This window comes from Rhinopithecus roxellana, chromosome 14, assembly GCF_007565055.1.
Source record: "Rhinopithecus roxellana isolate Shanxi Qingling chromosome 14, ASM756505v1, whole genome shotgun sequence".
NCBI classification, from domain to species: Eukaryota; Metazoa; Chordata; class Mammalia; order Primates; family Cercopithecidae; genus Rhinopithecus; species Rhinopithecus roxellana.
Genome location: NC_044562.1, coordinates 69445398 through 69466672, shown reverse-complemented (window position 1 = coordinate 69466672; position 21275 = coordinate 69445398). Strand labels below are relative to the sequence as shown.

The 21275-nt window shown below is 42.0% G+C and overlaps 1 protein-coding gene across 1 annotated transcript in view; it reads right to left on the bottom strand.

Moving 5' to 3' along the window:
• Nucleotides 1-21275, bottom strand: part of LOC104677536 (titin) — a 273229-nt gene that overhangs the window by 30526 nt on the left and 221428 nt on the right. Inside the window, 6 exon segments of the mRNA XM_030916357.1 lie at nt 1267-1563; nt 1676-1978; nt 2071-2658; nt 2764-3060; nt 3736-20841; nt 20953-21255. Of these exon segments, the coding sequence (XP_030772217.1) occupies nt 1267-1563; nt 1676-1978; nt 2071-2658; nt 2764-3060; nt 3736-20841; nt 20953-21255 (18894 nt within the window).

The following is a 21275-nucleotide window of genomic DNA, read 5'->3' as shown; positions in this document are numbered from 1 at the left end:
TCATGTCAAGTCTGAATTCTCTACCCACAGAACTACATACTCACTGGACAGATTTTCTGCCATGTTGTTTGGAATTATCAAGAAAGAGAACTAAATTTGACTTGCTTCATACTCTCATAAACACTGATGCAGTATCCACAAAGCCTGATTCATAAATAAAGAATAGCCCTGAGATTCTCAGCATGAAGATGGGAGTGGATACTTTTGCCCAGACACTATAGTGGCTCAATTTTCTCTTAGCAATTGGAGATCTTTTAGGAAAAGTGTCACAGGATACCTGACTCTCATGACGTTTTAATTTTCAAAACATTGTTGAGTTGAATGTGCCACTTGTTTTCCAGAATGGTGAGGAATATGCATTTTGGACTAACCATGATAGAGAGGGCTCTGAAGTCTGTCTGTTTGAATTCCCACTCCATCCCTAACAGGGAAGTTACAGAAGCACTCTCAGCCTCGTTTTCCCTTCTATAAGATGGCTAATATGAGGGCTATGAGAACTAAGGGAAAGAATTCATGAAAATTAATAAATGTTAGCTGCTGCTAATACTATCATCATCAAAGTCTGTGTTTAGGCCAGGTGTGGTGGCTCACACCTGTAATCCCAACACTTTGGGAGGCGGAGGTGGGTGGATCACCTGAAGTCAGGAGGCTGAGACCAGCCTGGACAACATGGTGAAACTCCGTCCCTACTAAAAATACAAAAAATTAGCTGGGTGTGGTGGGGCATGCCTGTAATCCCAGCTACTCAGGTGGCTGAGGCACGAGAATCGTTTGAGCCCAGGAGGCGGAGGTTGCAGTGAGCCAAGACCGTACCACTGCACTCCAGCCTGGGCGACAGAGTGAGACTCTGTCTCAAAAACAAAAACAAACAAACAAACCAAAAAACCAAAAACGAAGTCTCTGTTTAGTCGGTGGCTTATTTAAGAGCAATATTCTGTAGGAACTCAACCATGGTTTAATTATTGACTTTGATAATTTAAAATAGAATGAAAGCGCCAACTCATACAATCAAACAATCATAAAAGGTTGAAGTTGGAAAGGCCTGTAGATATCCTGAGGTCTAAATCTCTCATTTTACAGTCAAGTCAAGAGGGCAGGAAAGGTATTTAAGGAATTTTCCTCAGACTCCCAGCTAGTACATAAGTTCTTCCAAAAACCTCATTAAGGCACAGAATAAAAGTTATTCTATAGATCAGAACCAGGAAAAGGTACGGGGAAATACTGAGTTAAACAGCTATTGTGATTCAAAGTGCTAAGCATGCTTACCATAAGAATCGATGCAAGTAATGGGCCCTACAACCTCAGATGGATTGCTAATGGAACCAACAGCATTCCTAGCAAAGACACGGAATTCATACTGGGAATTCTGAGTCAAGCCAGAGATGGTGAATTGAGTTTCAGTAACATTGGTGAAGCTGGCCTTGGTCCATCTGCCATCTGGAAGGTCACGTCTTTCAACAATGTAGCCTGTAATCTTGCTACCTCCATCAAAAGCTGGTTGTTGCCACGAAAGGCTGACAGAGTTCTTTGAAATATCAGTGATACGAACATTTCTTGGGGGTTCTGTGGTAATAAGAGAAGCAGATTAGCGGCACTTATATCATAATATCTGGCTTCACAGAAGTAAGGTTTGCATTTTTGTATCAGAACTGCCCTTCTCATGACAAATACATACCACAAGCATCAATTGCCAAGACTGGTTCAGAGGGATGGCTGGGTTTTCCAACTCCAGCAGCATTTTCTGCATACACCCTGAATTCATAAATAAGTCCAGCACTGATTGTTGTGACTTTGAAGTGAGTAGTGCGGATGACCAGTTTGTTGGCTTTTTGCCATAAAATACTGTTTCTGTCTTTCATTTCCAGGTGATAGCCTATGACTGCACTGCCTCCATTTGACACTGGTTCATGCCAGCCCACAGTGATGCTTTCTCGAGTAACATTAGTGACCCATGGTGTAGATGGTGGTCCAGGCGTTGCTACAAAAGAGAGAAATCCTATAGATTAGTACAGACAATAACACATTTATGGTCAAAGAAAACCTGGATCTTTGAAAAGGTGGACAACTTACTGTATGGTAGTTTGACAGTCACACAAGCTGAATCTATGTGATCACTGATGCCAAAGCGGTTTTCTGCCTTGATGCGGAATTGGTATTCTTCTCCTGTGGTCAGTTTCATGACTTTCATCATGGTTCTTGCAACTGTTGCAGACACTTCGGTCCATACTGCAGTACTTGTTTCTCTTTTAAGTAGAACGTAGTTGGTAACTTGACTTCCACCGTCATACTTAGGTGGCTCCCACTTGAGAGTCACACTTTCTTCAGTTATATCACTAATAACGACAGGGCCAGTTGGAGGACCAGGCCTGTCCAGCACAACAATGTTAATGAAAGCTTTGGTTGTACCACTGGAGTTGGCAGCAGTGATCTCATATCTCCCAGCATCAGCTGTAACACTTTCTTTGAGATTGATGGTCAGGTTCTCAGCAGTAATTTCGGTATTAAATCTCATGGTTGCCTTCAGAGGGACACCATCTCTTGATAAGGTCACTTTGGGAAGTGGTTTTCCAGAGATTGGAATGTCAACTTTAAGGTTTGAACCAGCTCTAACATATACGGTGTGACTTGGGAAATTCTTCATATCAATTTCAGGTGGTTCTGAAAAATGAGTATAGAAAGTGAAAGTGAAAAAGGGTTTCTGAAAATTAACATAAATCAATGCAAATAATTTCAAATTTTGCTTCTACACAAAATTAGACATACCTAGTTGCTCCTTAATAAGAACAGGAAGCAGAAGCTCTCTCGGGTCACTCAGGCCAGCTTGATTTTCAGCAAACACCCGGAAAAAGTATTCAGAATTCTCCCTCAGACCAGAAACAACGTGATGGGTTGACTTTGCCACTGCACATTTAACCCAGTTTTTCTGTCCTTTTTCTAGTGCTTCAATGACATAGTGTACAATTCTGCTTCCGCCATCATGTTCAGGCTTCAGCCAGGTCAGGGAAACACTGTCTTTGGATGTACTTGTTACTCCAAGTTTTTCAGGTGGGCTTGGTTTTTCTAAGAAAACAACGCATCAAAAGAAAGTGAATAATTATTACAACTTTTTAAATGTGCATTCTTCATGTATCATCAAAAGAAAACTTTCAAACGAAGGCCATATTTTTACTTTGATTTTAGTCTTCCTTCCTTTTTACATGACCCATTTTGCTTCTGAGCCAACCAAGGCTCCCACAAGCTATGTCATTACATGCTATAGCATTCAAATCCAAATTAAGGGTAAAATGACCAGATTAAGTGATAACATTTACTCCAAATTCATCATGGGTATAAAAAAGAGGAACAAGATAAACAATCTTTTAAAAAACTTTATGATACAATTTCTGTACACACACACATGCACATACACACATATGATATATGTGTCACACTATATATATGTAAAATCTGTGTATATATAAGCATGTATACCTACATATACATACAGTTAGATTCAATAATACTTAAATTCAACATAAATTGTCCAATTTTAGCTATGTAAATTTCTCTTTTTTTAATCAACGAAAGACTTTCTTCACTAGAGGTTCCATTTTGTGCCATAGTATGAATAGTCTGGGGTGTGAAGGGTGTGAACCCAAAAGCATTTAAGATGAAATAATGACTAATTAGAATGATTCACAGTATTCTAGCAAAATTAATGTGGATATGTAGAATTTCCTTATTCTTAAAACATACCTGTTATTTTTACTCCTTCCTTTGTTTCAGCTGGCATACCAACACCAAACTCATTTTCTCCAGAGACTCTGAAGTAGTAGATAGCTCCTTCTTGTAAATTGGTAACTTTGTAGGAGAGGCGGTTACAGTTGTTGGTCACAGAGACCCATGCTTTCTTGCTGGCCTCACGTTTTTCTATGTGGTAATTCTTCACTGGTGCTCCACCATCGTTTTCAGGAACATCCCAGGATAACACTGCAGACTCTTTGGTTACATCTTGCACAGCAATGTTGGTTGGAGGACCTGGGGAATCTAAAACTTTCACAACTAAGGTCAATGAAGCAGCACTCAAAACATTCTGAATTGTTAATGTGTACTTTCCAGAGTCATTTCTGTTGGCATTTTCAATGGTCAGTGAGGTACGAGAGTCTGTGGTATCAATATAAGCTCTAGTGCGGAGGTCAGTGTCTGGCTTACTCCACAAGACATTGGGTACTGGTCTTCCTCGGAAAGGCACAGTCATGGTAAATGAGGCACCAGCCTTGACAATCAAAGTCTTCCTCATTTCACTGTCAATATCAAATACAGGTTCTTCTTCTCTTTCCTTTGCTATCTGAGGGTCGGAGCTATCACTGGGGTCACTAGCACCAACCTTATTGACAGATTTTACTCTGAAAACATATTCAGCTCCTGTTGTTAGTCCACTTATTGTATATTCTGTCCCTCGTAAGCTCTGAATGGCAGTTTTCCAGTCAGTGTCATCAGATTTTTTGTATTCAACAGTATATCCAGTTATTGGGGCCCCACCATCAAACAGCGGCTTAAGCCAGGCAATAGTTATAGTTGTCTTGCCTGAGTCCACAATTTTGGGTTTAGATGGAGGAGATGGTAGGAATACTGGATCTTCTGCCCGAATTAAGGGAGAGGTTTCACTTGGAAGACTTAGGCCAGCAGCATTTTCTGCATAAACACGATATTCATATTCACATCCTTCCCGAAGTCCTGTTGATTTCACTCTCAGATCATAAACTGGTTTTTTGTTTACACGCACCCATCTTAGGCTATTTTTCTCTCGTCTTTCAATTATATATCCAGATATTTCACTACCTCCATCACTCTCAGGTCTTGACCAGCAAAGCGTCATAGATTCTTTCGTCACAGAAGTAATTTCCAAAGATGTGGGTGGACTTGGAACTGTAAATGGATCTAGTGCCTTTACAGCTACACTCTCTAGGGGCTCACCAACACCGTATTTATTAACACCAGTTACTCTAAATATATATTCATTGCCTTTGAGTAACTTGGTTACTTTACAGGATGTCGTCCGTAACTCTCCTTCACATATTGTCCACGCAAGGTGGCTTGTTTCACGTTTTTCTACGATGTAATAGTCGATATCTGCACCACCATCTTCTTGGGGGCGTCCCCAGGAAAGAGAGCATTTCTCAGCAGTGAGGCCATTTATTTCAAGTGGTCCTGCTGGTGGACCAGGCTTATCAAGTACCTTGCAATTAATGGCCACAGACCGAGTGCCGGCAACATTCTTCAGTGTTAGTACATATTGCCCAGTGTCTCGTCTTACACAGTCTTTAACTGTTAATAAAGTATGATTGTCTGTTGAGATGATTTCTGTTCTTGCTCTTTCTTCAATTTCTACACCATCCTTGGCCCAGGAAATTACTGGCAGAGGTCGCCCTGCAATGTCTGCATTTATCTTAAGGACTTCTCCAGCTTTGACAACAATAACGTCTCGGAACTTGACATCCATCATAATTCTTGGAGCCTCAACATCATCTTTAACTGTAATAGGCCCAGTGGATTCAGATGGTTCACTAACTGAGTCAGCAGCATTCTTTGCAAAAACCCGGAATTCATAACGCTGATCTTCAGTAAGTTCAGTTACTTCAAAGTGTGTTTCCTGTATATTAGTATAATTGCATTTCAGCCACCGGCCATCTGGTAGTTCTCTGCGTTCAACAATGTATCCTGTGATCTTAGCTCCACCATCATAATGTGGTTTAGACCATTTAAGTGACACTGATTTTCTTGTGATATTTGTGACTTCAGGTTGTCCAGGAGGATCACAAGGATCTCTTGCAGGGACTGGTTCACAAGATTTACTGCATTTACCGATTCCAGCAATATTCTCAGCATATACACGATACTCATACATCAGTCCTTCATCAAGGCCGGAGACTTTCATTTGAGTATCAGCAATGAGGATTTTATTTGCTTTTGACCAAAGAATGCTGCTTCTTTCTTTATACTCAAGATGATAGCCAATTACTCGACTTCCTCCGTCATTAACTGGCACTTGCCAGGTTACAAGCATGGTAGATTTTGTGGCATGCACAACTTTAGGAGTACCAGGAGGACCTGGGGGACTGAATGGATACTCTGCAACAACAGCTGAAGATTCACTGTAGGAGCTCTTTCCATAGCGGTTTTCTGCACAAACACGGAACTGATACTCACTTCCTGTGGTCAGGCGAACTATTTTAATGGATGTTCTTGCAACTGCTTGTGAAACTATGTGCCATGTTGTAGAGGTGGTTTCTCTCTTTTCAACGATGTAATTGCTAATTTGGCAGCCCCCATCATATTCTGGAGGATTCCAAGAAATGGTTATGTTGTCACAACTAACCTCATCAATACGTATAGGACCTGGAGGTCCCGGTCTGTCAAGGACAATTATAGTAAGAGGAACTGTTATGGATCCAGCACTGTTTGAAACACATAATTCATAAGTTCCAACATCTTCCCTTGAAGCTTCCTTAATAGATAGTGATGTTACAGTCTTTGAAGAAGAAACATTGACTCTAGTTGTCTCTTTAAGAGTCTGACCATCTTTTTTCCAGTTCACAGTAGCTTGAGGTCTTCCTTTGAATGGCACATCAATCTTAAGTTGTTCTCTAGCCTTTACATTGAAAGTATGGAAAGGAAGCTCAACTGAAGGCTTTATTTCAATATCCCTTGCAATTACTGGCACTCCAAGTTGTCTTGGATCACTTCTTCCCTTTTCATTAACTGCAGCTACCCTGAAGACATACTCTTCTCCTGCAGTTAAGCCAGATATAGTTGCTTCTAGAGTCTTAACTTGTGTGCAGGTGCTCCACTTTTCACTCCCTTTAGTCTGCATTTCAACCACATAACCAATAATTTTGCTGCCACCATCACTTTCTGGTTTCTCCCACTTAATTGTAGCTGTATTACGGGTCACATCAACAAGAGTTACTCTTCCAGGTGGGAGGGGTGGTTCAGACACTTTAACGGGTTCCGTTGTTTCAGCTGGCAAACCAATCCCATATTCATTGGAAGCCAAGACTCGGAAGTAGTAAGAACATCCTTCTTGTAGATTTTCAATTCTGAAAGTAGTTTTAGTGCAATTGTTTGTAACAGTAGCATAGGCTTTTCTTGTAGTTTCTCGTTTTTCGACAATGTAGTTTGTAATCTTAGCTCCACCATCAATAAGTGGCGGTTCCCAGGACAACATCACTGAGTCTTTCTTCACTTCTCTTACAGTCAAATTCACAGGGGCACTTGGTGAGTCAAGAACTCTGACGTTAACAAAAGCTGTTTTGGAGCCACTATTATTTTCTAATGTCAGATTATACCGACCACTGTCAAATCTGGTAACATTATCAATCACCAACATTGTAAATGAGCTGGTCACCTCGATCTGAGCCCTGTCAGTGAGAATGCCTTCTGCCTTTTCCCATTTAACTTCGGGTTCTGGTCGACCTTTGATAGTGACAAATAAGCGTAAAGTAGCACTTGCACGCAGAACAACCACCTTTCTGAGATCAGCGTCAAGTTCTATTTCTGGTGGCTCTATCCTCTCCTGAGCAACCACTGAACCAGGTAGAGTTGCAGGTTCACCTACACCTTCAGAATTGATGGCACAAATACGGAAGTTATATTCAGTATTTTCTTTAAGCTTGGTCACTGTGAACTGCTTTCCTTGTAATCCTGTTGGTGGAGTGCAGGTTGTCCATTCATCCACAGCAGCTTCTTTGACCTCTACAACATAGCCTTTAACAGGTGCACCACCATCATAAATCGGCTTACTCCATGCCAGGGAGACAGAAGATCTGGAAGTGTCCGTCACTTTTGGATTGCTTGGTGGACCTGGTGGATACAAGGCATCACATGCACGGTAGAAAACAGATGGCTCACTAGGTTCTCCCACACCAGCTGCATTTTCAGCAGCAACTCTGAATTCATAGGAATGGCCTTCGGTAAGACCAGTTACCCTGAGCCGGAGATCCGTTAATGTTTTCTTGTTGCACTTGGTCCATCTAACGCCTTCCTTATCTCGTTTTTCAAGAATGTAGCCCTCAATTTCAGCACCTCCATCGTCTACTGGGCGTGCCCATGTTACTACCATAGAATCTTTAGTGATTGCTGAGACTTCAGGTGTTGAAGGAGGACCTGGTGGCTTATAAGGATTACAGGCTGTAACAGGCCCAGATTCCAAGGGCTCTCCAATTCCGTATTTATTCACAGCCATGACACGGAAAATGTACTCATTACCAGGAAGAAGTTTAGTAACTTTGTAGTTAAGGGCCTGTACCTCAGTTGAAACCTGGGTCCAAGAGAGTCGGCTTGTCTCCCTCTTTTCAATGATGTAATGTGAAATATTAGCACCACCATCTTGCAAAGGTGGGTTCCATGCCAGGTAACATTTTTCTGCAGTAACTCCAGTAACTTTAAGAGGCCCTTCAGGAGGCCCTGGCCTGTCAAGTACCTTTACAGTGATGGGTATAGACTTTGTACCACCAACATTGCTGAGTTTCAGAATATATTGTCCTCCATCAGTCCGTATACAGTCTTTGACAACAAGAGTTGTTTTCTGAATAGTAGATTTAATTTCCATTCTAGCAGCTGTTTCTTCAAGTTCTTTTCCATCTTTTGACCAAACAACATCAGGTATAGGTTTGCCACGGATGTCGGCTTCAAGAACAAAAGTCTCTCCTGCATGAACAACGATGACATCTTTATATTTTGGATCCAGAGAGGCATTTGGTGCATCAATTTCATCTCTTGCAGTAATGGCACCACTACTTTCAGATGGTTCACTAAAGTTTCCAGCTGCATTTCTTGCAATTACTCTAAATTCATATCTTTGGTCTTCTACAAGTCCACTCACTGTAAATTCAGTTTCTAATACGTTGGTAAAGCTGGCTTTCATCCAGCGGCCATCAGGTAGATCTTTCTTTTCTACCAGGTAACCTGTTATTTTGCTACCACCATCATAGGCAGGTTTCTTCCATTTCAGTGTGACATTGTTTCTTGTAATAACAATGGCTTCAGGGCGACCAGGTGGGTCACATGGATCACGAGCAATAAAACATTCCGACACTTTGCTAGGCTTGCCAATGCCAACAATATTTTCAGCAGAAACTTTGAACTCATACTCAAGGCCCTCATCAAGCCCAGTTGTTTTGAATTTGGTGTCCTGAATGGGGGTCTTATTTAACTTGACCCATAAAATACTGTTCTTTTCTTTCTGTTCAAGATGGTAGCCAATAATTTTGGTGCCTCCATCATGAACTGGCTCATGCCATTGCACAAGCATTTGATCTTTTGAGATTGATGTCACAAAAGGAGTTCCAGGTGGTCCAGGTTCTTTAAATGGATACTGTACAATAATTGGCTTAGAATCCAGTGGGGCGCTTTTTCCATACCTGTTTTCAGCAAAAATTCTAAACTGGTACTCCGTGCCTGTTTTCAGTTTGGTTATTTTAATTGTTGTTCTTGCAACTGTTGCTGATACCATGTGCCAAGTGGTGGTGGTTGTATCTCGCTTCTCTACAATGTAGTTGCTTATTTGGCAGCCACCAGTATAGGCTGGAGGTTCCCAAGATATGACTACAAAGTCTGCACTAACTTCATCAAACCGAACTGGGCCAATTGGAGGTCCAGGCTTTTCTAGAACGATAACACTGAGATTTTCTGTTGCTGTGCCTGCACTATTTGTTGCTGTTATGGTATATTTTCCAAAGTCATCTTTGTTACCTTCTTTAATGTGCAAAACAGTTGAGGTAGCTGTTTCTTCAACGTTTACTCTTGTTGTCTGTTTAAGAGGCTCACCATCTTTGACCCAAGAAACGTTAGGTCTTGGTCGGCCTATAACTGGAATTTCTATTTTAAGACCTTCTCCAGCTTGGATACTATATGTGTTAAATGGTAACTTTAAACTAGGCTGTATAGTCAAGTCCTTGGCTATGACAGGAACACCCAGCACTCTTGGATCGCTTTTTCCCTTCTCATTATAAGCCTTGACACGGAACTGATATTCTTGTCCAGAACTCAAACCAGTAACAACTGCATTACAGACTTTGGATTCGGCCACAATGCTCCATTTTTCAGTTCCTTTGGGCTGCATTTCAACAACATACCCCAGGATTCTGCTACCACCATCATGTTCAGGTTTCTCCCACATAAGTGATGCACTGGTCTGGGACACATCAGTGAGTGTAACCTTTCCTGGCGGGGAAGGAGGTTCAGCAGCTTTCACGGCATCAACAGTTTCCACTGGAACACCAACTCCAAATTCATTTTCAGCCATGACTCTGAAGTAATAAATGGCTCCTTCTGTAAGATTTTCCACTTTAAAACTTGTTTTGCTACATTTACTACTCACATTAGCATACGCTTTTCTGGTTGACTCACGTTTGTCAATCACATAGTTTTTGACCTTTGCACCTCCATCAATGATGGGTGGCTCCCATACCAGGAGGACAGAATCTTTTCTCACTTCTTTGACTGCCAAATTCTGTGGTGGTCCTGGAGTGTCAAGAACTTTCACAGTTACAAAAGCAGACTTTGATCCACTGCTGTTTTCCAACTTAAGAATGTATTTTCCAGCATCATTTCTATCACAGTTATCTATTGATAGCTGGGTATAGTTTACTCCCTTTTCAATTTGGACCTTATCTGTGAATTCACCTTCCTCTCGAGACCAAGTGATCTCAGGCGTTGGACGACCTTTGAATGGAATGTGAATTCTGGCAGATCCACCAGCTCTTACAACAATTCCTTTTCTTAATTCAGAGTCAAGGTCAAGTTCAGGTGCTTCAAGTTTATCTTCTGGTTTCACAGTACCAGGCACTGATGTAGCCTCACCTAAACCAACTTTGTTGAGGGCACAGACTCGTATTTTATACTCTTGGTGTTCAGTGAGTTTTGAAATTTCAAATCGAGTAACTCTCAGGCCAGTCTGTGGAGTAACTATTTGCCATTCTTCTTCATCTGCTTTGCAGATTTCTACTACGTATCCCAGGATCTCACTGCCACCATCATAGATGGGTTTACCCCAGGCAAGTGTGATTGAATTTTTGGTGGTGTCTACAATGTGTGCATTGGTGGGTGGGCCAGGTTTGAACACAGGATCACAGGCTTTATAATAAACTGTAGCTGGACTTGGTTCCCCAACTCCAGCAGCATTTTCTGCAGAGACCCTGAATTCATACTCATGATCTTCTGTTAATCCTGTCACTCTTAGACGCAAATCTGTAATGCGGCGTTTATTACATTTTATCCATCGAATGCCACTTCTGTCTCTTTTCTCTACAATGTAACCAATAATCTCACTTCCACCATCACTATCTGGACGGTTCCAACAGACGGTCATGGAGTCTTTGGCAATATTTGTGACTTCCAAGCTTTTTGGTGGTCCAGGAAGCACAAATGGATTTTTCATTAGTACTGGTGCAGATTCCAAAGGCTCTCCAACACCATATTTGTTGACAGCCATTATACGGAAAATATATTCATTACCTTCTAAGAGTTTGGTAACTTTCAGAGAATTGGTTACAACTTCTGAAGCAACAACAGTCCAGGCAAGTCGACTGGTTTCTCGCTTTTCAACAACATAGTGAGAAATGTCACTGCCACCATCTTGAAGTGGTGGAGACCATGTTAAAGAGCATTTTTCAGAAGTGACTCCAGTAACCTGGACTGGCCCTTCTGGAGGTCCTGGTCTATCTAATACTTTTACATTTACTGGGAATGACTTAGAACCTGCAACATTGGAAGCTCTTAAAATATACTGCCCACCATCAATTCTAATTGCATCTTTTACAATAAGTAAAGCCTTGAAATCTGTGTTCTTTATTTCACATCTAGCAGATTCTTCAATTTCCTTATCTCCTCTTAACCACTCAATGGTAGGTAGGGGCTTTCCATGGACATCAGCCTCAAGTCTGAATGTTTCTCCAGCATTTACCACAATTGTGTCTCTGAATTTTGGATCCATTGAAATTCTTGGGAGTTCAACCTCATCCTTGGCAGTTATTGGTCCAGTACTGTCAGAGGGTTTACTTATTGCACCAGCGGCATTCTTTGCAATGACTCTGAATTCGTATCTTTGATCTTCAGTAAGACCTGACACAGTAAATTGAGTTTCAATGACATTTGTAAAGCTGGCTTTCATCCAACGACCATCAGGCAAATCACGTTTCTCTACAATGTAGCCTGTAATCATACTTCCACCATCATATACAGGTTTGGTCCACTGTAAAGTGATTTCATTTCTTTTAACCATTATTGGTTCTGGGGTTCCTGGTGGTTCACAGGGATCTCTGGCTACATAGCATTCAGAATTCTTGCTTGCTTTGCCTACACCAACAATATTTTCTGCATACACTCTGAATTCATATTCAATGCCTTCTTCAAGATTCTGTGCTTTGAATTGGGTGTCATGAATAATAGTTTTGTTGACCTTTGTCCACAAAATACTATTTCTTTCTTTTTTCTCCAGGTGGTAACCTATGACTGGGCTTCCACCATTGTTGACTGGTTCATGCCACTGTATTACCATGGAGTCTTTGGAAATGGCTGTGGCAAATGGTGTCCCTGGAGGGCCTGGTTCTTTGTAGGGATATTGAGCTACAATTGGATCAGATTCTAAGGCAAAACTTTGTCCATATCTATTTTCAGCAAATATTCTAAATTGGTATTCTGTACCAGTTTTCAGTTTGGTCACTTTGAGTGTAGTTCTAGCAACAGTAGCAGAAACAACATCCCATACTGTGGTGGTTGTATCTCTTTTCTGAACAATGTAATTGGTGATTTGGCAGCCCCCTGTATATAATGGAGGGTTCCAAGATAATGTAATACTTTCAGCACTGACATCATCAAATTTAACAGGTCCTTTTGGAGGATCAGGTTTATCTAGAGTTACAATTTCGATGGATGCTGTCTTCTGACCAACAATATTGGCAACCATGATTCCATATTGTCCACCATCATCCTTATGAGTTTCTTTAATACTGAGTGTGGTGAGATCCAGTGAATCAGTAACGTTGATTCTTGTGGTCTGCTTCAGTGGGAGACCATCTTTAGTCCAGGTAATTGTCGGCTTAGGACGTCCAGAAATTGGCACTTCTATTTTCAAATCTTGGCCAACCTGTACACTGTAACTACTGAATGCAGGTTTTACATCTGGCTCAATTACCAGATCTTTGGCAACTATTGGAACTGCAAGGGACCGAGGGTCACTTCTCCCCTTTTCATTTACAGCAACAACTCTAAAAAGATATTCTTCCCCTTGAGTTAGGTTGGAAATTACTGCCTCAAGAGACTTTACTCGAGCACACTCTGACCATTTCTCACTGTGTTTAGCTTGCATTTCCACAATATACTGAATGATTTTACTGCCACCATCATGTTCAGGTTTTGTCCAACTCAGAGAGACACTGTTTCTGGTGACATCATCCACAGTTATTTTTCCAGGAGGTTGTGGGACTTCTGCAACCTTAATTGGATCAGCAGTCTGGGCAGGAAGGCCAATACCATACTCATTCTCAGCTGTGACTCTGAAGTAATAACTGCAACCTTCTTGGAGCTCATTGATTTTCCAAGAATTCTTATGGCAATTAGTTACAACAGCAGCATATGATTTTCTTGTGGCTTCACGTTTCTCAACAATGTAATTTTTTATTTTGGATCCCCCATCCAACAAAGGAGGTTCCCATGTAATTGATACTGAGTCTTTGGTGATTTCTGTGACTTTCAGGTTAACAGGTGGACTTGGCGTGTCCAGAACTCTCACAGTAACAAAGGCAGACTTTGTTCCACTGCTGTTTTCTAATGTAAGTGTATATTTTCCACTATCATATCGGTTGACATTGTCAAGAACAAGAGAGGTGAAACTGCTAGTGACATCAATTATAGCTGCATCTCGAATTTCACCATCCATCTTTCCCCATTTAACTTCTGGTGTAGGACGACCTTTTATAGGAACAAATAACCTTAAGGAGCCACCTGCCCTTATATTTATGATTTTCCTTAGTTCTAGGTCAAGATCAATGTCTGGTGCTTCCAATTTTTCTTCAACTATAATAGGTCCAGGGACATCAGCATGTTCTCCAACTCCAGCTTTATTAATAGCACAGATACGGAAGTTGTATTCATGCTTTTCCAACAGCTTTTCTACTTCTATGTTTGTTTTATTAATTCCTGTTGGTGGAGTGCACATTGTCCATTCACCAACACTCACGTCACATTTTTCAACAATGTATCCTTGGATTTCACAGCCACCATCATATATTGGTTTGCTCCAAGATAGGAATACTGAAGATCTGGTAATATCTATGACTTTGGGGTTGTTCGGAGGTCCTGGTTTATAAATAGGATCACAAGCCTTTTGGTAAGCAGAAGGAGGGCTTGGTTCACTAAGTCCAGCAGCATTCTCAGCAGAAACTCTGAACTCATAATTGTGATTTTCTAAGAGTCCAGTTACTCTCAGGCGCAACTCTCCTATCAGACGCTTATGGCATCTTGTCCATCTAATGCCTTCTTTATCCCGTTTCTCAAGAACATATCCAAGAATTTCACTGCCACCATCAGATGCTGGTCTTTCCCATACAACAATCATTGAGTCCTTGGTCACTGTTGTGACTTCTGGAGCTTTTGGTGCATCTGGTACTACAAATGGATTCTTGGCAATTACTGGCTCAGATTCAAGAGGTTCACCAACACCATATTTGTTTACCGCCATTATACGGAAAGTATATTCATTGCCTTCAAGAAGCTTAGTAACCTTGCAGCTGAGAGTCTGCACATTGGCATCAACCACAGTCCAAACTAAGCGGCTGGTTTCTCTCCTTTCCACAATATAATTTATGATATCACTCCCACCATCCTGAAGTGGAGGTTTCCAAGCTAGTGTGCATTTTTCTGCTGTAACTCCTGAGATAACAACAGGTCCTTCAGGTGGCCCTGGTCTATCAAGAACCTTGACATTCACAGTAACTGATCTCTCTCCTGCAACATTTTTGGCCTTCAGTATGTAATTTCCACTGTCGACACGTACTGCATCTTTTACACTGAGATTGGTGGCAAAGTCAGTACTCTTTATTTCTAATCGAGCTGTGTTTGAAAGCTCCTGATCACCTTTTATCCACTGAATGGTTGGTATTGGTTTGCCATAAATATCTGCATCAATCTTGAATGATTCACCAGCGTGAACCACGATTGTGTCTTTGTATTTTGGATCCATACTTATTCGTGGTGGATCTACCTCATCTCTAGCTGTTATTGCTCCTGTGCTTTCTGAAGGCTCACTAAACACTCCTGCGGCATTTCGGGCTATAACCCGGAATTCGTATCTGTGATCTTCAACTAGGCCAGTTACTTCAAAATGAGTGTCAATAATATTTGTAAAACTGGCTTTCATCCAACGGCCCTCAGGTAATTCTTTCTTCTCAACAATATAACCAGTGATCTTGCTTCCACCATCATAGGTGGGTTTCTTCCACTGAAGAGTCACAGAATTCCTTGTGACAATGATTGCCTCTGGCCGTCCTGGTGGATCACATGGGTCACGAGCCACATAACATTCTGATACTTTACTCGGCTTGCCAATGCCCACGATGTTCTCTGCGGAGACTCTAAATTCATATTCAACACCTTCTTCAAGGCCAGTTGTCTTAAACTTGGTTTGAGGAATAGGTGTTTTATTCAACTTAACCCAGAGGATACTATTTCTTTCCTTGCGTTCTAGATGATAGCCAATGACTCTGCTTCCTCCATCACTGACTGGCTCATTCCATTGTACTTCCATGCTGTCCCTAGAGGACAGTGTGACAAGTGGAGTGCCAGGAGGACCAGGAACTTTAAATGGATATTGGGCTACAATAGGCTCTGAATTGAGGTAGGTACTCTTTCCGTATCTGTTTTCAGCTGCAATTCTAAACTGATATTCACATCCAGTCTTCAGTCTGCAAGCCTTTATTGTTGTCCTTGCAACTGTAGCTGATACAATTTGCCAGGTGGTTGTGGAAGTGTCCCGTTTCTCAACAATGTAATTATTGATAGAACTTCCACCATCATACTTGGGTGGGCCCCAGGAAAGAGTAATACTATCAGCTGTCACTTCATCCATTTTAACTGGTCCAGTTGGAGGCCCTGGTTTGTCAAGAACAATAACATTAAGGGTTTCAGTAGCTTCACCAGCTGAGTTAGTCAGTTTAACCACATAATGGCCAACATCTTCTCGGCAGGCATCCTTTATTGTCAGTAGTGAATTATTTTCTGTGCTCTCTGCATTTACTCTAGTTGTCTGCCTCAGTGGTACATCATCTTTATGCCAGATTACAGCTGGGGTAGGGCGGCCAATGAATGGAACATCAACTTTTAGGTCTTCACCTGCCAGTACAGTGAAAGTATTGAACAGGAGTTTGAAGGCTGGTGGAATGACAAGATCTTTGGCGATCACTGGCACACTCAGTTGTCTAGGATCACTGATGCCCTTTTCATTCTGAGCTGAAACACGGAAAGAGTATTCTTCACCCTGAATTAATCCAGTGATAGTAGCTTCAGTGACCTTGACTGTGGCACATGTGGCCCATTTGTCACTGCCTTTGCTCTGCATCTCCACAATGTAGCCTAGAATTCGGCTGCCTCCATCATGCTCTGGCTTCTCCCAAGAGAGTGACACACTATTTCTTGTGACATCCATCAGAGTTATTTTTCCTGGAGGAAGAGGTCGTTCTGATGCTTTCACAGATTCCGCGGTTTCAGCAGGCAGCCCAATGCCATATTCATTTTCTGCAAGAACCCTGAAATAGTAGCTACAGCCTTCTTGAAGCTGGTCTACCTTCCAGGAAGTCTTGTGGCAGTTTGTTGCAACAGTTGAATATGCTTTTCTTGTTGATTCTCGCTTTTCAACAATATAGTTCTTGATTTTTGAACCTCCATCAAGGAGAGGTGGGTCCCATGTCAGTGTGACAGATGTCTTAGTGACCTCCTTTACCTTCAGATCCTGTGGAGGGCCTGGTGTATCAAGAACTCTAACATTGACAAATGCAGACTTGCTGCCTGAACTATTTTCTACAGTTAGTATGTATTTGCCACTGTCAAATCTGTTTACATTTCCAACAATAAGCAGTGTGTAAGAGCTTGTGGATTCAATGCTAGCTTTATCTAAAGATTCTCCATGTTCCCGGGCCCACTTCACCTCAGGTGCAGGCCTTCCTTTGATTGGAACAAAAAGTCTCAGGGTGCAGCAGGCCCTTATAGTAACAACTTTGCGCAGGTCAGCATCCAGTTCAATTTCTGGAGGCAGCATTCTGTCTTCAGCCTTCGGAGTTCCAGGAACAAGGGCAGGTTCCCCAAGTCCTTCGGAATTCATGGCATAGATGCGAATCTTATATTCCTGATTCTCTGTGAGGCCAGTGATAGTATAAGAAGTTGCCTTGAGTCCTGCTGGTGGAGTGACAATCTGCCATTCATCTTCCTCTGGCAGGGCAATCTCAACCATATACCCAGTGATTTCTGAACCACCATCATAGATAGGTTTATTCCAAGCAATTGAAATGGATGATCTGCTTGTATCTAGAACACGTGGGTTACCTGGTGGTCCAGGTTTAAACACAGTGTCACAAGCCTTGTAAAATGGACTGGTAGGACTTGGTGCACTAATTCCAGCAGCATTTTCAGCCATAATCCTGAACTCATATTCATGTCCTTCTGTCAGTCCAGACACTTTATATCTTAAATCAGTAAGAGTTTTTTTGTTGCATTTAATCCAGCGTTGGCCAGCTTTATCACGCCGTTCCACAATATAATTGATGATTTCACTTCCACCATCAGAATCAGGATGTCCCCAGCAGACAACCATCGAGTCTTTAGTAATAGCTGTCACTTCAGGGTTTTTGGGCGGATCAGGGGGTCCATAAGGATTCACTGCAAGCACAGGCTCTGATTCCAGTGGCTCTCCCACTCCATATTTATTTACAGCCATGACACGGAATATGTATTCATTGCCTTTCAAGAGTTTAGTGACCTTTAGCTTTGTTACTTGGACTTCTGAGGCTACATTTGTCCATGCCAATCTGCTGGTTTCACGTTTCTGTACTATGTAATGATCAATTTTGGCACCTCCATCATCCAGTGGAGGCAACCATGATAATACACACTTTTCTGATGTCACTTCAGTTACAGCCAAAGGTCCTTCAGGTGGGCCTGGTCTGTCAAGAACTTTGACATTGAAAATGTGTTTAGCAAAGCCACCAGGATTAGTTGCTGTAAGGGTATAGGCACCACTATCCCTTCTTGTTGAATCTTTGTTTACCAGATGAGTAGAGAAATCTGCAATTTTTATTTCTAACTTTGCTGTGCCTTCCAGCTCTTTTCCATCTTTGGTCCATTCCATTGTTGGAGGTGGGCGGCCTGAAACATCAGCTTCCAGTCTGAATGCTTCACCTGCTTTTAATATAACTGTGTCCTTAAATTTAACATCCACCTTTATCTTTGGTGCTTCAATGTCATCCCTGCAAGTGATAGCATCAGATGGCTCAGATGGTGGACTGATGGCACCTGCAGCATTTTTGGCAATCACACGGAATTCATATGCAGCATCTTCTGTTAGGCCACTGACTGTAAATTCATTCTCCAAAATGTTGCTGAAGTTGGCCTTCAGCCACCGTCCATTAGGAAGGTCTCTCTTTTCAACAATATAACTGGTAATTTTAAAGCCCCCAGTATATTCAGGCTTAGCCCATTTAAGTGTCACTGTGTTTCTTGTAATATTTAGAGGTATTGGTTTTCCAGGTGGGTCGATGGGATCCAGAGCCAACATAGGCTCTGATGGCTTGCTTGGCTTGCTTTTGCCTGCCATGTTTTCTGCAATCACCCGGAATTCATAAGCAATACCATCTGTAAGTCCACTTGATTTGAAAATGTTGCCTGGTACCAAAGCTTTGCTCACAGTCTGCCAGAGAATACCATTTCGTTCTTTTCTTTCAACGTGATATCCTAAAATAGGGCTTCCACCATCAGAAAGTGGCTCATGCCAGCTAATGGTCATTGAATCCTTGGTAACTGCAGTTACCTGAGGGGTACCAGGAGGTCCAGGAACCTTAAATGGATAGTTGGCAACTATACATGCTGATGTGATGCCTGGTCCAACTCCATATCTATTCTGAGCTTTTACACGGAACTGATACTCTAATCCAGTAGTAAGGCGGGTGGCTTTATAGGTAGTACGTATAACGGTGGTTGCTAACTCAACCCAGGTAGTACTGTCAGTCTGCCGCATTTCCACTACATAGTTGCTTATTGGTACACCACCATCGTTCTCAGGGGGATCCCAAGAGAAGGTTACAAAATCAGATGAAACTTCATCAAATTTGATTGGTCCAGTAGGTGGCCCTGGGATATCATGGACTTGAATGGTGATGACATCACCAACCTCTCCTACAATATTTCTTGCTGTTAATGGATAGGGCCCACTATCACTTCTGACACACTCATTGATATTTAAAATGGTTGAAGTTGCTGTGGTTTCAAAATTAACTCTCTGTGTCTGTTTAAGAATTTGGTCTCCTTTTTTCCATGTCACTGTGGGCTTTGGTCGACCGAGCACTGGAATTTCAACTTTGATGTTGTCACCAGCTCTGGCAATGACCAGTTTCTGATAGATGCCACGGAGATCCAGCTCTGGAAGCATTGTCTGCTCCTTGACAATGACGGGTCTGCTTTCTCTAGGGGCACTTCTCCCCGCGCTGTTCACTGCCATCACTTGGAAGGTGTATTCCTCTCCTTCAGTTAGATTCCTCACAACACATTCTAACCCTTTCACGGTTGTGATGTGGGTCCACTGATCAGAGCCTTTTCTCTGGGCTTCAATCACATAGCCAGTGATCTTGCTGCCACCATCGTGTTTAGGCTTAGGCCATGCCAGGCTGACAGTGCTCTTAGTTATGTCCATGATGTTAAGGCTGTCTGGTGGAGATGGTGCTTCAGAGGCTTTTACAGGCTCTGTAGTTTCTGCTGGCTCACCAATTCCATATTCATTCTCTGCCATCACTCTGAAGAAGTATTCACACCCTTCAGACAAGCCGGTAACTTTATATGTGCATTTATGGCACTTAGTGGTGACTGTGGAATAAGATTTCCGTGTTGCTTCACGTTTCTCTACAATGTAATTTGTTATACGTGAGCCTCCATCTATCAGAGGGAGGTCCCAGTGCAGGGTGACACTGTCCTTTGTGATGTCTGTAGGCCGCAGGTTGAGGACTGGGCCTGGTGTATCCAAGACTCTGACATTCACAAAGCCACTTTTCTTCCCAGCCAGGTTTTCAATGGTCATGACAAATTTACCGGTATCATATCTGTTACATTCTGGGATAATCAGAAGAGTAAATGATTCTGTATTTTCAATGTTGGCTCGGTTTTTCAGGTTGATATTATCTTTGGTCCATGTCACTTCAGGAGCAGGACGACCTTTAATCGGCACAAATATTCTAATACTGAGTCCTGCTCTAACAACAAGTGTTCTTCGAAGCTCGGCATCTAGTTCAAAATCAGGAGCCATTTCCCGTTCTACGATTTCAACATCTGGAATCACTGCTGGCTCCCCAACACCTGCATCGTTGATGGCACTGATTCTAAAGTTGTATTTTTCTTTAGTCTGAAGATCAGGAACAACGAACTGAGTGATTCTGAGGGCAGTTCCTGTGGTATCTTTTATCCAGGCCTCGTCTCCTACTTTTTGATGCTCCACAACATAGCCGGTGATTTCAAGTCCACCATCATAATGAGGCTTGCCCCATGCCAAAGAAGCAGATTTCTTGGTAGTATCAGTGACATGCGGATTTGAAGGTGGTCCTGGAGGATCTGAAAAAGAAACAAAGACACAAAAGTATATATTCAGACTTGGCTTTTGGATAATTTTGATAAAATATTGGCATTCTGGAATGAATGGTATTGAAAAAGACAAATACTAACATGCTGCATCTTTCATTAGAACAGAATTTGAAGCCTCACTGGGTGGACCAATTCCTGCTCTGTTTTCTGCACTGACACGGAATTCATAGGTGCTTCCTTCTTGCAGTCCTGTTACTTTGCATCTGAGATCAGAAACTGGCGTTTTTATTGCTCTCACCCACCGCAGGCTTTTCTTTTCTCTCCTTTCTACGTGATATCCTGTGATTTCGCTGCCACCATCATCCACTGGCCTTTTCCAGCTGACAGTGGCAGTGTTCTTAGTGACATTTGAGACCTCTGGTTTTTCAGGAGGCCCAGGGGGACCTGAAAAGGAAGCAAATTTA